Source organism: Colobus angolensis, unplaced genomic scaffold, assembly GCF_000951035.1.
Source record: "Colobus angolensis palliatus isolate OR3802 unplaced genomic scaffold, Cang.pa_1.0 Scaffold82, whole genome shotgun sequence".
Taxonomy (NCBI): domain Eukaryota; kingdom Metazoa; phylum Chordata; class Mammalia; order Primates; family Cercopithecidae; genus Colobus; species Colobus angolensis.
The window spans coordinates 1,069,191-1,085,279 of record NW_012122043.1 but is presented as its reverse complement, the minus strand read 5'-3'; the positions used below and the strand labels follow the sequence as shown (position 1 = coordinate 1,085,279).

General features: G+C 61.1%; 1 protein-coding gene across 1 annotated transcript in view; it reads left to right on the top strand.

The window, feature by feature from the left end:
* Positions 1-16,089, top strand: part of SNED1 (sushi, nidogen and EGF-like domains 1) — a 93,565-nt gene that overhangs the window by 49,809 nt on the left and 27,667 nt on the right. The window contains exons 14-28 of the mRNA XM_011929640.1: positions 266-382; positions 2,186-2,302; positions 2,484-2,600; positions 2,798-2,911; positions 3,169-3,342; positions 6,087-6,200; positions 6,882-6,995; positions 7,307-7,420; positions 8,047-8,160; positions 8,497-8,793; positions 11,144-11,327; positions 12,232-12,344; positions 13,244-13,525; positions 14,882-15,026; positions 15,102-15,184. Of these exons, the coding sequence (XP_011785030.1) occupies positions 266-382; positions 2,186-2,302; positions 2,484-2,600; positions 2,798-2,911; positions 3,169-3,342; positions 6,087-6,200; positions 6,882-6,995; positions 7,307-7,420; positions 8,047-8,160; positions 8,497-8,793; positions 11,144-11,327; positions 12,232-12,344; positions 13,244-13,525; positions 14,882-15,026; positions 15,102-15,184 (2,199 nt within the window). The remainder of the gene's footprint in view (positions 1-265; positions 383-2,185; positions 2,303-2,483; positions 2,601-2,797; positions 2,912-3,168; positions 3,343-6,086; positions 6,201-6,881; positions 6,996-7,306; positions 7,421-8,046; positions 8,161-8,496; positions 8,794-11,143; positions 11,328-12,231; positions 12,345-13,243; positions 13,526-14,881; positions 15,027-15,101; positions 15,185-16,089) is intronic.

The window sequence follows — 16,089 nt, the reverse complement described above, 5'->3', positions numbered from 1 at the left end:
AAGGCATTTCTGTATCACAGCTCAGCCCTACCTCGTAAAAGACGGAAGGGTGAGTTCTACTAAAATTGAGAAAAAGAGAAATTCCAGGGACGGGCCTTAGAGCCCACTCTGAGGAACCAAGATGCCCACAGAGTGTATTTTAAGTGGCCTTGGTTCCAGACAGGATGTCAGGGTAACCCTGGCAGGCAAGATGCCCCGCCAGCCTCTTGCCGCCTGCACGGATGCGGCATAAGCTCCAGGACCACCCTCTGCCCCCCGCCCCCAGCCCTGCCATCACCCTGCGACTCGGACCCCTGCTTCAACGGAGGCTCCTGCGATGCCCATGACGACTCCTACATCTGCGAGTGCCCGCGCGGTTTCCACGGCAAGCACTGCGAGAAAGGTATGGCGGGCAGGGGCGCCGGCGTCAGCACCCTGGAGAGCGCCCGCGGGCCGCGGTTCCGCTTCTGCGGTCTGTCTCTGTCTCTGTTTCGCGAATTGCTGACCTCTAGAGCCTTGCCTGATGTGCTGCGCTGTTCTGTGTGTTTGGAGGCGAGCACCTCACTGTTGGGACGGTTCTGATCTGCGCCAGTGCCAGGCCTGCTGGTCCTTACCTTGCTCTTCTCAAGATAGGCTTCATTGCCTTCTCAGCGTTTTTCCAAACAGGTTTTATAATCATTATATTCAATTTTATTTTAAAAATTTCCTTAGGATTTTGCTCAATCTAATTCAGCATGGACAGTGTCGAATTTTATTACATTTAGCCGCTTGAGAGTAGAAGTGTCCTTCCGCAAGCACATTGCAGGCGTAGCTGTCCCCGCCAGGCCCCACCCAGGACTGTCCCTTCGATGCAGTTTGAAGCAACAGTCAGGACTCCCATCAGTGACCCCCAGACCTGTTTGGCATCTCAGTGCCCAGAGGGGGCTGCCTGACCCCAGAGTGGCCTGGCACCGTCTCCGGGGGCTCAGCCCCAGGCACCCCCATAGCCTGGACTGGTGTGGAGCCTCCCATGGCCCCTCCCCTGCTCTGTTTCTTGTCCCTGAGGGAAAGACCCTGAAGTCTGAGCCCTGGACCCCGTGGCTCCCAAAAATCCCTGCAGCAGAGGTAGAACAGTTTCCAAAGAGAAGACCCCAACTGCTTGGTTCTTTGCAAGCTCTGACAAGGTCTCTCTCTCTCTCAACACACTCCTAGGACCACCCTGAGGCCCTGCGTGGGCCCTGCCCAGAGCTGACTCTGGCCCTCCTCCAGCCCACACCTGCCAGTGGCATGACGTCCACTGCACGCAAGGCGTGTCCTACCAAAGCCGACATCTCCTCACTAGGCCAGACTGCCAGTACCCAGTGTCCCTGCCCCAGCGGTTCTGTGCCCACCCCGGGAACTGCACAGCCCTCCCCCAGGGTCCCAGCTTCTGTGAGCACACGGGCCACCCATGTGGACACCTCTGACCCCAAAGGGAGTACAGAAGGGACAGGGATGGCTGTCCTCAGGGGTGGGGCAGCCAGAGCTTGGACGTGCAGCGTGGGAGGCCCCTGGGGGTAAGCGTTGGCGGGAGAGAAGCGAGCACAGTGGGGCAGGCCCCTCCTGCCGCTCAGAACCCAGGTGTCCAAGGATTCAGAGTTCCTCGCTGGCCCTTTGACAGGGTGATTGGCAAGGTGGCAGGATAGATGTGCTGGTTTAGCACATGCCTTTAAATACATGTTTGGCGTCTGAGCCCTGTGGGAGCCCAGGAGCTGTTAGGACCCAGAGAAAATGTGGCAATGCCAATGCAGGTACGGAACACACAGAAATCCAGATTGACTGCTGGGGACGCTGGCGTCATGGCGGATGAGACTCAGCCACTTCCTGTCAGGGAATACCTGTGTGCAGGGGAAGGGAGTGCTGCACCTGCAGCAGTGGTGGGGCCGGTTCTCCACAGGGAGGGCCCAGCCATTGCCGGAGCCTGGGCAGAGAAGAGGACAGGCGAGCAAAGGGCCCGCCTGAGGCTGAGTCGGGGTCTCTGGCCTGCCAGCCCCACCGCAGTCTCCCCCATGGGTGTGGACCTGCTTGGTTCCCTCTGCAGCCAGGCCCCAGGGCTCAGTCAAGAAGCAGGCCCGGCCTGCCAGACCCCACCAGCACCAGAGGACTGAGAAGATGCCAGGAGGGTATAGTGGCTCTGTGGAGCCAGCAGCCTGGCCCCGTTCATCTGCCTCTCTGTCCTTCTACACAGCCCGGCCACACCTATGCAGCTCCGGGCCCTGCCGGAACGGGGGCACGTGCAAGGAGGCAGGCGGCGAGTACCACTGCAGCTGCCCCTACCGCTTCACTGGGAGGCACTGTGAGATCGGTGCGGCCCCCAGGAGCAGGGGGGAGGGCAGGGACGACGGGCTAGCCCTGAGCTGGGGCCCCTGACGCACCCTCCCTGCCAGCTGTGGGTCTGCTTCTCATGAAGAGGCCCCAGCTCTGGGATGTTGGGGAACCTGGGAGGGGTGGTGGGCTGCGACCCTTGACCTGGCTTCTGCTTCCAGGGAAGCCAGACTCATGCGCCTCTGGCCCCTGTCACAACGGCGGCACCTGCTTCCACTACATTGGCAAATACAAATGTGACTGTCCCCCAGGCTTCTCCGGGCGACACTGCGAGATAGGTAAGGTGGGTGGGAGGCCAGACCAGGGCGGCCGGGGGTGAACCCTCTCTGCAGATGTGAAAACAGGCCCGTGGGCAGGGCTGGTCCAGGCCCTGGAGGCGCAGGAGGTGGAGCTGGGCGCAGGAGGCAGGATGCCCCATGCAGTCCCGAGCCTTCAGGGAAGACATAGTGGCCAGGACCCTCCTGCATTCTGGCAGCCCCCTCCCCCTGCTTCCGGAGCCCATGTGTAAATGGGGGCACCTGTGAGGACCGAGGCACGGATTTCTTCTGCCACTGCCAAGCAGGGTACATGGGACGCCGGTGCCAGGCAGGTGAGAGGGCCGGGGGCCAAGTGGGGAGCATGGGATTTCTTGCTAATCCCTACAGAGCTGGGCAGGGCAGGAATGGGAAGAAGGAAACACGTATCACAGCAGCCAGGCCCCAGAAGTCGAGGCACCTTTCCCTGGCGAAGGGCAGTGTGGGAGCAGGATGTCTCTGGGCCCTGCAGCCAGGTTGGGCAGAGGGCAGAGCGGTGGGGAGGGGCCGGGAAGGCACAGGACTGTGCGAGACAGGCTGCTGTGTCTTGCAGAGGTGGACTGCGGCCCCCCAGAGGAGGTGAAGCACGCCACACTGCGCTTCAACGGCACGCGGCTGGGTGCGGTGGCCCTATACGCATGTGACCGCGGCTACAGCCTGAGCGCCCCCAGCCGCATCCGGGTCTGTCAGCCACATGGTGTCTGGAGTGAGCCTCCCCAGTGCCTGGGTGATTTTGCGGGCCCTTGGGGTGGGGCAGGTGGGGCCCACACCCTCCTCACCCTGGCCAGGTGGAGGAGCACAGAGGCTGCAGGCCCACGCAAGGATGCCCAGCTCTGACCTGGTCCTGCCCCTTCTCCCCTCAGTCTCCTGTCTGTGAATATGGCCTGTGGGGCGACAGAGGTGATGATCACAGTCACCTTTGCTCTGGGCCATTCACTAAGGGCTTCCCTGTCCTCAGAGCAGCCCAGAGCAGGGGGTCAAACACCCAAATACCCACTCTGCAGATGCAGTAGCTGAGGCCAAGAGGTAGCCCAGGGGCTGAGTCCTAAAGAGCCAGATACAGGTTCAGGACCCACCTCCTACTCCTGGCCCCTTGAAGACTTGTGGAATCAAAACAAGATCCCCCTTCCCCCTGCAGCCATTTGAGGAGTGCATTGCTACTGAGGTCCCGCCCTGGTCTGGCTTGGGAGCTGGGGGTGCACAGCCTAGAGACAGGGCCCCCCTGACCGAAGCCCCTGGAGAAGTAGGGCCATTAACACCCTACAGGTGCATCACATTACACCAGAGTCGTCCAAACTGTCCATCAGAAAGTCTGTGTGATGTGAGCTAGTTTTTATGAAGTAAGGATTTTAAAACAAGCTTCGGAACAGTGAGTGACAGCACCCAGATTTGAGTGGGGCACATAAGCACATCACTGTCCCCCACATGCCCCGCAAAGCCCAGGCCAACCTGCGTGGCCTCACTCAGGTGAAGGGTTCTGGGAACACCTGGCTTCAAGCATCCCTCCTTTCCTTCTGGGCTTTAAGCCCCAGGGTGAGCTCCTGACTGTCTTGGAGACGACCCCCCTCCCAGTGCTACTTCCCCTCCTATATGTTGCCAGACGAAAAGCCGATATCCTCAGAGAATATGAGCAACCAGCCAGGATATCAAGACACCTGAAAAGTATGATTGTCTCAAAAAACAATAATAAAAGTCCAGAAAATATGTATGACTGGAAGCAGAATTGCAGCAGACAGACTAACACAGGAGTTCAAGACCAGCAAGGGCAACATAGGGAGACCTCATCTCTACAAAAAATTTTAAAAATTAGCCAGGGAAACTGACATTAATACCAATGTTAGCAAAGAAAAAATTTCAAACTTGATTAATTAAATGCCTGACTTCAGAAGTTAGGAAGAAAAATACCAAATGATACTGAAAAAAGTAGAAGGAAAGAGGAATAAAGGTAAAAGCTATAATTAATGAAGTAGAGACCAAAGATACAAAAGAAAGGACAAGCCAAAATTAGTTCTTTGAAAAGCCTAATAAAGTCAGGAGTTCGAGACCAGCCTGGCCAACATAGTGAAACCCCGTCTCGACTGAAAATACAAAAATTAGCCGGGCGTGGCGGCGGGCACCTGTAGTCCCAGCTACTTGGGAAGCTGAGACAGGAGAATCGCTTGAACCCGGGAGGCGGAGGTTGTGGTGAGTCACAATCATGCCACTGCACTCCAGCCTGGGCAACAAGAGTGAAACTCGGTCTCAAAAAAAAAAAAAAAAAAAAGGAAAAAAGTCTAGAACCAACTCAAAGACCCAGCCAATGAGAATGGGTGAAGTATGATGTAACCACACTGTGGAATGTTACTCAGTAGTGAAAATCTATGAACCACAGTGAGCTGCCATGTGGAGTTCTCTTCTGCATATAATCCTGAGAGAAGACAATATATATCATGATGTACTATGAATAAAGTTCCTAAACAACAAAAACACATTCATTATTGTTTAGGCAATTTATAAAACTTTTTAAGCTAATTTTAATTATTTTACTGCCAGAAAACCTAATTTTTAAAAGACAAGGAGCCGGGCGCGGTGGCTCAAGCCTGTAATCCCAGCACTTTGGGAGGCCGAGATGGGCAGATCACGAGGTCAGGAGATCAAGACCATCCTGGCTAACACGGTGAAACCCCATCTCTACTAAAAAATACAAGAAAACTAGCCTGGCGAGGTGGCGGGCGCCTGTAGTCCCAGCTACTTGGGAGGCTGAGGCAGGAGAATGGCGTAAACCCAGGAGGTGGAGCTTACAGTGAGCTGAGATCCGGCCACTGCACTCCAGCCTGGGCGACAGAGCGAGACTCCGTCTCAAAAAAATAAAAAAAAAAAAGGAAATGATAAACCCAGAAATATCTATCACAAGGGAAGAGGAGGGTGCATGGTCAGATGATCCCATTCACCATTCTGGCTGCCAGGGTGGATGCTAGTCCCAGATGTCACTAAGTCATTACTGTTTATTTACTTTTTAAGCATGAAATTAAACTTTAAAAAAATAAACATTTAAGTTCAGGAGCACAACTCCCACTTTAAAAGAAACCTGTGGTGAATCTTTTAGAACTAAGACTGGTCCCAGAGGTTCTGGTTTCATAGGTGACTATTATACATTGAAATGGCAAGATGGGACATGAGACATTTTCTGCCAAACCCCCGACGCCTTTGTCCTGTGGGCCTGAACCACTGGAATTAAGTCCCACAGTGTCTTCCGTGAGCCCTGGGCTGGTTGTGAGCCTGCCCTGTCACTTCATAGGCACAGCCAGTCACTGAGCCCCAGGCCCACTGCCCTGCCTCGACTCCAAGGATACCCAGCCCTGGTCTCTGGCCTTTCCGAGCACTGATGACGTATCATCGAATTCTCTCTGGCCCCTCAGAACTAGTTTATGTGCATCTTAATTTGGCTTAATTGTGGCCACATTGCTTTACTCTTGGACTCTCTCCTCTCAGAAATTGATGAGTGCCGGTCTCAGCCGTGCCTGCATGGGGGCTCTTGCCAGGACCATGTCGCTGGGTACCTGTGCCTCTGCAGCACAGGCTACGAGGGCGCCCACTGTGAGCTGGGTAAGAGGGGCCCTGGCCCTGCTGGGGTGGCAGCTCCAGCACACTGGCCACGTGCCTGAGGCAGTGGGACCCCCGGAGAGGTCTCTGGACGGCTGGGGTGGCCACTGCATACTCTCTCGGGCCCCTGCCAGCTCTGACATCCAAGACAAAGAATTACCAACATCCTTTCCTGCACCTCCCCAGGGGAGACTGAGAGCCCAGCTGAGAAGTGCTGGCCTGGGCTCAGGGCGCAGAGAAGGTGGGTGTGGCCGAGGGCAGGTCACAGCCTCTGACGCCTGGTCGGTGCTGCCAGCCAGCGGAGGGAGGGGAGGCCTGCCCCGTGAGCCCTGCACACCCTTGTACCTTGCTAGGGCTCTTAAGCCTGAGAAAGAAACGCGGGCTCCAGGGAGGGCAGGGCCCAGGGAGCCGTGCCCAGTCGTGGCCTTGGGGAGCCTTCCATTGCAGAGTGGCCTGGAGGAAGGCATGGCCTGGAGGTGGGGCTTTGCCAGCAGGCAGTGGAGCTGGCATGCCTCCCGAGGAGGGGCGGGTGTGGGGCTGATGGAAGAAAACGCACATGTCCCGAGTAGTTACTCCCAGTTGGGGAAGGGGTGACCAAAGCCCCCGGGAATGCCCAGAATCCTGGGGCATGTAGGCGCCTCGGACCTAAGCCAGCAACACCCTTGACACCCCTTCTCTGTGCAGAGAGGGATGAGTGCCGAGCTCACCTCTGCAGAAATGGAGGCTCCTGCAGGAACCTCCCGGGCGCCTATGTCTGCCAGTGCCCTGCAGGCTTCGTCGGAGTCCACTGTGAGACAGGTAGGGGCTCCCTCCAGTGGGCCCCACATGCAGAGCCTGGGCCTCTGGAAGATCAGAGAGGAGGTGGAGCATCCCCACATTCCCTGCTGGGCAGACCACCTGGGGAGAGGGACCCCCAGGGCTGCGGCCACCTTGGGAGGGAGGGGTGGAGGTGAGGGTGCTGGGGAGGGCTGAGGGGAGGGACCTGCCCACTGCCCCTCTCTCCTGGCCTCTGCCCCTAGACTCCTCCTTTCCCTTCTTCCCGCTGTCCTCTCCTCCCTCCCCCAGACTCCCCCCTTGCGGCTTGGGCCCACTCTCTGGGTGTTCTCCAGAGGTGGACGCCTGCGACTCCAGCCCCTGCCAGCACGGAGGCCGGTGTGAGAGTGGCGGCGGGGCCTACCTGTGCGTCTGCCCAGAGGGCTTCTTCGGCTACCACTGCGAGACAGGTAGGGCGGCAGGCCCGCCTGCTCCCCGCGCTCTGCCCGCCGCCTGGGAAGGCCCCGTCTCAGGCCGCAGGCCAGCGGCCCTCCGCCTGTCTCCCTCGGTCCCATGACAGTGCCTTCTAAACATCCCCATCTCCTGTGCTCCCCCCACCCCCCGACACCGCTCTTCAGCCAAGGGCACACCCGAAGTGGGGCCTCACGTCACACACAGGCCCTGCTGCCCTCGGACAGGCCAAGCTCACTGCACGCCCAGGTCCGGCCCGTCGCTGTGTTTCTCTCTGGAACATTCTCCCTAATCAGCCCCCAGTGGGATACCTCCTGATGAGGCCTCCCTGACCACTGACCTCCCCTCCTCAAGCAGGACTGTCCCTGGGGTGGTGACCTGGCCTGTCCTGGTCCAATGTCTCCTCCCCTCAGCCAGTCCGGCCGACGGCACTCAGCTGTGGAGGGTGGAGGGGCTGCTGGGTTGGGCCCCGCAGGGCAGTGGAGGTGACAGAACCGAAGGGAGGCAGTAGCTGTCCTGTGCCCCCCTCCCTTCCACACCCACACAGGAGGGACCCAGTGCCCCAGGAACAAGCGGGGGCCCCTGGCCATACCCCAACACACACTGCTGCTTTTTCTTCCCTCAGCGAGTGACCCCTGCTTCTCCAGCCCCTGTGGGGGCCGTGGCTACTGCCTGGCCAGCAACGGCTCCCACAGCTGCACCTGCAAAGTGGGCTACACGGGCAAGGACTGTGCCAAAGGTGGGTGGCGAGGGCGCCTCTAGTGAGGGAGCCATGAGGGGGTCCCCTCACCCCAGAGGGCCCAACGGTCCCCAAGGGCAGAGCATCTGGCCGCTGCTTGCCCAGCCCCTCCCTGAGGAACAGGGAAGGGATAAAATCCCTGGTGGGCTTGAAACACTGTCACACATGCAAAAGTGTGACCCTCCTGGAGCTACGTGGCCGGGGACAAAGAAGGACTCTGCCAGCGATGGCTGTGTTAGGCCCAGGAGCCGGACCCGGCTGAGCCGCCAATGGGAGCCGCGTGCATGGTTGACAGCTGACCAGTCCTCTCTCCTTGTTTTGATCCAAACCCTGAAGAGCTCTTCCCACCGACGGCCCTCAAGATGGAGAGAGTGGAGGAGAGTGGGGTCTCCATTTCCTGGAACCCGCCCGATGGCCCAGCCGCCAGGCAGATGCTTGATGGCTACGCGGTCACCTACGTCTCTTCCGATGGCTCCTACCGCCGCACGGACTTTGTGGACAGGACCCGCTCCTCGCACCAGCTGCGGGCCCTGGCGGCCGGCAGGGCCTACAACATCTCCGTCTTCTCAGTCAAGCGCAACACTAACAACAAGAATGACATCAGCAGGCCTGCCGTGCTGCTGGCCCGCACGCGTGAGTATCCCCAAGCCTGGCCGTCCCTGCCCAGCCCCTGCCCCTCAAGGGCAGCGCTGGCCCCGGGCACCTGCAGGGCAGCTGTCGTGCCGTCTACCTCCCTAGTTGTCCCAGCAGCAGGACAGCTGAGCTGGGGGCTGGAGGCACCGCCTTGCTGCAGACAGAGCACTGGGGAGACAGAGCTGGTCGGGAGTGGCCTCGGGTCCACAAGATACAAGCGTGGGATCGGGGCGCATAGAATAGAGCCAAGAGTGGGGGCAGCACAACCCCCAGGCGTGGCGCTAGGAAGTGGGACTGGGGAGGAATGGGGGCTTCCCAAAAAGGTCCCTGGAAGGAGCCAGTGCGGGAGACAGGGGCTGCGGGGGCGGGCTTGGATGGGCTGGGACTCTGGGGTGCTCTAAAGGCCTGGGGAGAGTTTGAGGGGCACCTGCTTACAGGGATATGTGGGCACTGGGATGTGCTAAGAAGAGGCATCTGTGGCTCATCCGGAAGAGCCATGGGGCAGGCCCTAGATGGAAGGACAGACCCAGAGCCTCCACCTGGAGCTGGCACCGAAAGCTGTGACCAGATGTGACCCCCTGAAGAGGAGTCCTAGGGAGGAGCCCCCTGAGAGCCTGAGCCGCCGAGAGCGCAGGGGAGGCCGGGGTTGTGCACAGCCTGGGGGGCTGTTGCCACGTCGGGGAGCAGGAGATGCTGAGCGCTCTAGGGAGGGCGTCAGGGCTTAGCTGGCTTGTGTGCTGCTGGGAGGGATTCTGGGGAGGAGAAGGGAGCCCCAGAACACGGCCGTGGACAGACAGGGGCAGGGCTGGTAGAAGGCAGAGGCTGGTCCTCCACTGAGCCCAGGCACATCAGCTAGAGCACAGGGGATCTTGGTACAGGCTGGGCAGGAACCAAGGTGGGGTGCAGGGCCATGGGGCCATGGGAGTCTCACCCAGCACACCTGTGGCTTTCAGACACAGGAACAAGAATGGGGGAGGGGTGCTAGAGGCTCGAGGAAAGAGGAAAAGGTGCTCAGAGCACGGACTGCTGCAAAGTGGCGTGATGGGTGGGTGGGTGGCCGGGGATTCAGCGAGGCCTGAGCACCTGGCAGGGCCCTGCGGGGCGGCCATGTGAGTTTGGTGAAACCTGCGGGTAGCATGGCGGGCAGGCAGAGAGGAGCTCGGCGGCTCTCACGGGAGGGAGGCCTCCTGGCCACACCTGGGCCCCAGCTTGAGAGGAAAGAGGAAAAGGTGCTCAGAGCACGGACTGCTGCAAAGTGGCGTGATGGGTGGGTGGGTGGCCGGGGATTCAGCGAGGCCTGAGCACCTGGCAGGGCCCTGCGGGGCGGCCATGTGAGTTTGGTGAAACCTGCGGGTAGCATGGCGGGAAGGCAGAGAGGAGCTCGGCGGCTCTCACGGGAGGAAGGCCTCCTGGCCACACCTGGGCCCCAGCTTGAGACCAATGCCAAGGGCATTGCGGGACAGGCGGAGGCACTCAGGGCAGCTCGAGCCCACCCAGGGGCCCACAGGGGCCTGTCCTGCAGGAGTTGACCACCAAGGGGCTGGAATTCCCGACACAGCAAGGACACAGAGCACACCTCAGCCAGTGGGGAGCCTGGATGCACGTGCGGGCGGCACTGAGCAGGTGTCAACAGGGCTTCCAGGGACTGAGTAGGGGTGGCTCACCTGGGCTGTTTTAGGAAGAAGCACCTGTGAGGCTGCCCTCAGAAGGTATCTAGAGTGAAGACGGAGCCCGCCCTGCCCGCTGCAGAGTGGGGGCTCCAGCCAGCCATGGTGGGTGGAAGGGACCACTGTTCACAGACTGGGGTGCTGAGTTGCCGGGAGCCAAGCGCTGCCCTCTGGGCTCTGCCTGGCGCATCAGCAGTGGCACTGGAGCTTTGGAGGAGACCGGCCGGGCGGGAAGCTAAGCTCACAAGTGGCCCCTGCCCTGCAGTCGCCGGGAGCTCTGTGCGTCCGTCCTCCTCGGACGCTGTTACCCAGACCAGGCCCGGATGTGTGCTGTTAGACCAAAATAGTCGACTGGCACAGAAAAGAGGGGAGGTCCGGGTCACTCATGTCCAGAGGGACTCCGGCCCATCCCCTGCCATGTCACCGCCACATCTAAATGGAGGTTAAGACCCCCGCCTCTGGTAAAGCGGGATGGTCCACAGCGGGCTCTGCAGCCATCAGCCCTGGAGGCCAGAGCCTGGACGTCCCACTCAGCCCGAGTCCCCTGAGGAGCTGACGGGACACCCTCTCCAGGACCTCTCTGTGGCCCCAGCACCCTCCCAGGCCTGGTCTCATCTTGAGCCCCTGTCCTCCCCCAGGAGGAAGGAGGGGCCAGCACCTGCTAAGTAGCCCATTCCCCCTAGGACCCCGCCCTGTGGAAGGCTTCGAGGTCACCAATGTGACGGCCAGCACCATCTCAGTGCGCTGGGCCCTGCACAGGATCCACCATGCCACCGTCAGTGGGGTCCGCGTGTCCATCCGCCACCCTGAGGCCCTCAGAGACCAGGCCACTGATGTGGAAAGGAGTGTGGACAGGTTCACCTTTGGGTGAGAGGGGACACCCAGAGCATGGGGCTCGGGAGAGGGCAGGGGTGGGGGCTCGGGGACACGGGGCCCAGGTCTCGGGCATATTCTCCATGTGTGGACTGTGCACCTGCCGCTCCTCACCCAGGCGGAGGCAAAGGTCTCAGGTGAACCAGCCTCTGACCCTGGAGGCCTCACTCCTGCCTCACCTCATCAGAGCTGCCAAGAGAGGATACACCTTTGTAGTGTTTTAAAGTGTCCAAAAAGAGCAGGAAAAGCTCTGAAAACCTGGGAGCACACCTTCCACACAGATCATGAGGGACTTGGCCCCTCAGAGAGCAGCGGCCAGCGAGGGGCGATGGTAACAGCCCCGAGCTCTCCCAGGAGTCCCACCGTGGACCCCTGTGATTTGGTCACCAGCCAGAGAGAAAGCTTCCGATTCGTGCTCAGCACAGGCAGGGGTGCCGGGGAAGACCGGAGAGCGGGTGGGAAGGGAGACTCCAGCCAGCAGCTTCCTGGGGCTGGGGCAGCATTGGTCTCATGTTACCCTGCGGGTTCCTGAGAATTTACATCAACTCACCTGTGCTGAGGGGTATTGGGCCTGCCTGTCCCCCGTCCCTGCACAGCGACCACCTCCCCCTTCTCTGGCCTCTCCCATCTGAACACCGGCCCTCTGACAATACTGTAGCGGCCCCAGGCGCACCTGATCCTCCTGCGCTTCCCAGACTATGTACGGGCTGGCTTCCCACCCTAGGAGCACACAGCTCTGAGGGCCGCGAGTGTGCCCCTCGTGGAGGTCGCCTGGGCCACCAGCAGCAGGACGACCTCCCCCCGGTCACCTCCTGACTGGGGGAGCTGCGGTCTGGCAGCTGAGTCACACACAGGTCCCAGACGTCCCTGTTCTCTCTTCGTCACCTCCTGCCCACAGGGCTCTGCTGCCTGGGAGGAGGTACACCATCCAGCTGACCACCCTCAGTGGGCTCAGGGGAGAGGAGCACCCCACGGAGAGCCTGGCCACCGCGCCAACACATGTGTGGACCCGTGAGTAGAGCGGCGCGGCCCCTGGCACATGAAAGGCTGTCTTCTAGAAGCTCTGGCTTCCTTCCAGCCTCCCCTAGTCCTCTCCAAAGTGTCCACAACACCAGAAACCCAGCCCTGGCCTCCCAGACGTCTATTCCGCTGGGGCCATTGAGCAGGGGCCACTGGGCAGGAGCCATTAGGCTGGGCTGGGCCCTTGTGCTGGGACAGCTGTCCAGGGCAGTCTCCATCTCTAAAGGCTCTTGGTAGCTCCTCAGCATGAAGTTCCTACTGGACACTGACCAGAGGGTCAGAGGAACTCACTGGGCCAGGGATACTCACCCTGTCCAAGGCCTTTGCACCTTGCAACCAGCCCCCTCTAGCTAAGCTCCTGGTGTCACTTGGCCCACAACCCCTCCCCAGTGCATGGGAGGGGCGAGAGCACATTCAGCACACAGGGGAGGGATGGTGAACTGGGAAGAGGCGAGGCTGCAGCTCCCTCCGTGAGGAACAGAGGCTTGAGCAGGCCCCTGCCCACCTGCGCCCTCAGATGCTGCCCGCCTGGGGAGGCACAAGAAAGGCTGGTGGGGTAGGGGAGTCTGCCCAGGGCTCTGCGCAGCCAGGCTCAGGGGAACTGACAGTGCTGCAGGGAGGGCGCCAGCTGACGGGACACGGCCTGGGGGCTTCGCAGGGTGAATCCTAACCCGAGGGGAGGGTGGCATCGGGGGCCTGCAGGCCTCTTGGTTGGGAGATGCTGCCGTGCGTGCTAGCCCACACCCCGCCTCAGTGCTGTACCATTCTCCATAATAAAGAACCTGGCTTCCAGCAAGGCTGCGGCAGCCCCCGTCAGGTTCTCAAGCTGTGGTCTCACCAGAAGACCCCGTGGGCACCCCCTCACCTCTCCCTGCTCCTGCCTCGTCCAGGGCCCCTGCCTCCAGCAAACCTGACCGCCGCCCGAGTCACAGCCACCTCTGCCCACGTGGTCTGGGATGCCCCGACTCCAGGCAGCTTGCTGGAGGCTTACGTCATCAATGTGACCACCAGCCAGAGCACCAAGAGCCGCTACGTGCCCAGTGGGAAGCTGGTATCCTACACAGTGCGTGACCTGCTGCCGGGACGGCGGTACCAGCTCTCTGTGACGGCCGTGCAGGGCACGGAGCTCGGGCCACTGCACAGCGAGCCCGCCCACCTCTACATCATCACCTGTGAGTGCCGCAGGCCCTGCGGGTGGGTGGGGGCAGTGTTTGCCAGCCCTCCACCCTGTTCAGGACTGACCTGGCCCTGCAGGGCCTGGGATGCCAGGCGGACAGCCTAGAAACAGGACCGTGGTAGCAGGGGAGGAGTCTGTGTATGAAACCCACGAGGAAAGGAAGGACTCACGGGCGGGTGGCACCTACAACTGGAATAATAAGCACATGGAGCCTCAACTTGTGCCGGACCCCCCCCGTAGATCCCAGACAGGCTGAGCGTCACCTGAAAACGGGTGCCGAGGGTGGCAGCGAGGAGGGTGGCAGCGAGGAGGAAGCCCCCGGAAGTGGCCTGGCAGCCCAGGCCTGACCCATGAGGGGCCGCTGGACACAAACAAAGGGCCAGGAGGCCACGGGCAGGGGCCTGCAAGGAGCAGGAATGCTGGGGCGCAGAGGCACAGCCACTCGGAGTGGGGACAGAGGCTCCGAAGGGCTCGGGTCTGCTCCCAAGTGCAGAGGTGGCCCTTCCAGGCTCCACCAGGGTCCTGAATGCCCCACTTAGGTCTTCCAAGTTCACAGAAGGAGCTGTGGGAAAATGCAGGAGCGGAACAGAGAGAGAAGAAAGAGACGGAAACAAGCAGGGAGGAGTAGCCATGGCCGGACAGAGCAGAGCAGGGGGCGGCTCCCCAGGGAAAAGGGGGCTCCGACCCCAGGCTCCTCCCCAACCCGTGAGGCTGTGCTGGGGACACGAAGTGCATGAGCTTGGCGAGTTCTCAGACCCAGTCCTGCCACCCCCACCAGCTTGGGGCCAAGCCCACCAGCCACGTGGAAGGGGCAGGCTGGGACCTCCGTGAGCCGGCCTCAGTGTGAGAGGGGAGGGGGCTCACAGGGAAGGAGGACCCAGCCTAGGAGGCTGAAGGACACTGTTAGGGTGACAGGTTGCGCCCTCACTCTCAGGGCACATGCTGGGGTGGGGACTCCCAGCTGGAGTGTCCCATCCGGAGGCCAACTGGGGAGAACAAGTGTGTCTCCAGGGCAGCCTGGGACCTGAGTCCTAGCTGGAAGGCCCAGCCCCTTTTGAGTGACAGGGGCAGGGCCTACACTCAGCCCCTGCCTCACGGCTCCCAGGCAGTGCATGCCTTTGTCGCGGCCGTGCGTGGCTCCTCCTCAGAAGGGATATGGCGGGTGGGCTGGAAGGGAGCCCAGGGCATCTGGGGAAGCCGCAAACACCTTGGATGACCACAGCTCGCTCACACACCCCCCTTCCCTTCTCCAAGCACAGCTGAGTGTGAGGGGCACCTCCCATGCCACAGGGGCAGGGACAGGAGCAGAGGGCAGCCCCAGACCAGCCCCTTCCTCCTGCCTGCTCTGCAGCCCCCAGGGATGGCGCTGACAGACGCTGGCACCAGGGAGGACAGCACCCTCGGGTGCTCAGGAACAGACCGCCCCCGGCACGCCTGCCGGAGCTGCGCCTGCTGAATGACCACAGCGCCCCCGAGACCCCCACCCAGCCCCCCAGGTACATGCCCCACCTGTCGGCCCCATTGCCCGAGGCGGCCCTCGGGCTGCGGTGACCCTTCCACCCTCTCCGCAGGTTCTCGGAGCTTGTGGACGGCAGAGGAAGAGTGAGCGCCAGGTTCGGCAGCTCACCCAGCAAAGCAGCCACCGTGAGATCACGTGAGTGCCGGGGCCTCCCCACCCACCTCAGGGGCCAACCCTCGTCCTCACTGCCACTGTCACCAGCCCCTGTCCCCTACATGATGAGCCCGCCCCCACTGCCCAGCGCAGTCTCCAGCCAGGGACGCATGCATCTCCATGGCGGGAGGGGCGGCTCGTGAGGGCCTCACGTCAGTGTGTGGGCTGGAGGCACAGGCTGCTGGCAGGGCACGCAAGAGAAGATAAACATTTTAGAATCAGGTCTGAGACATTATAGCAGCTTTGTTTGCCAAAGTAGGGCTCTGAGCTTTGTTTTAGTAAGCCATGGGCAGGAGGCCATGAGGGTCTAACCTGCCACTCGGAGTGTGGTCCAGCAAATCCTCCGCCACTGTCCTGGCAAGGTCTTCCCGGCGGCAGCAAGGCCAATGGGGGGCCCAGGTGCCTTGGCCCCTTCCCACCCGCTTTACTGGATGAGGGCTGCTCCGGTAATCTGCCTGCGATTATGACACAGAAGCCCTGAGACGTGCTGGCAGGAGTGAGGCAGGCACCACCCTGCCCTGGAGGGCACCTCTCTGGCCCTTGCCTCTCACCTGGAAGGCTCATCCTCCTGGAATCCCCCAGCAGAGCTGAGTCACCAGTTTAATGAACAGGTTCTGAGCAAAACTCCCCAGGCAGGGGAGGGAGGGGAACGCAGCAGGGAGAGTGGCAAGGAGGAACCAGAGCCCTGGGGTCGCTGCTGCCTGGTGAGCAGGGGAGAGAGCCCCCGGCAGGGTGTCTGGGGAGAGGGCAGGCAGCTGCCCGGGATGCCCAGTGGTGGGCAGGTGAGATCTGGAGCACAGAGCAGGGCCAGGATGCCCAGTGATGGGATGTGGAGTAAGAGCGGGGGCCGGGATGCCCAGTGGTGAGATGTGGAGTACAGAGCGGGG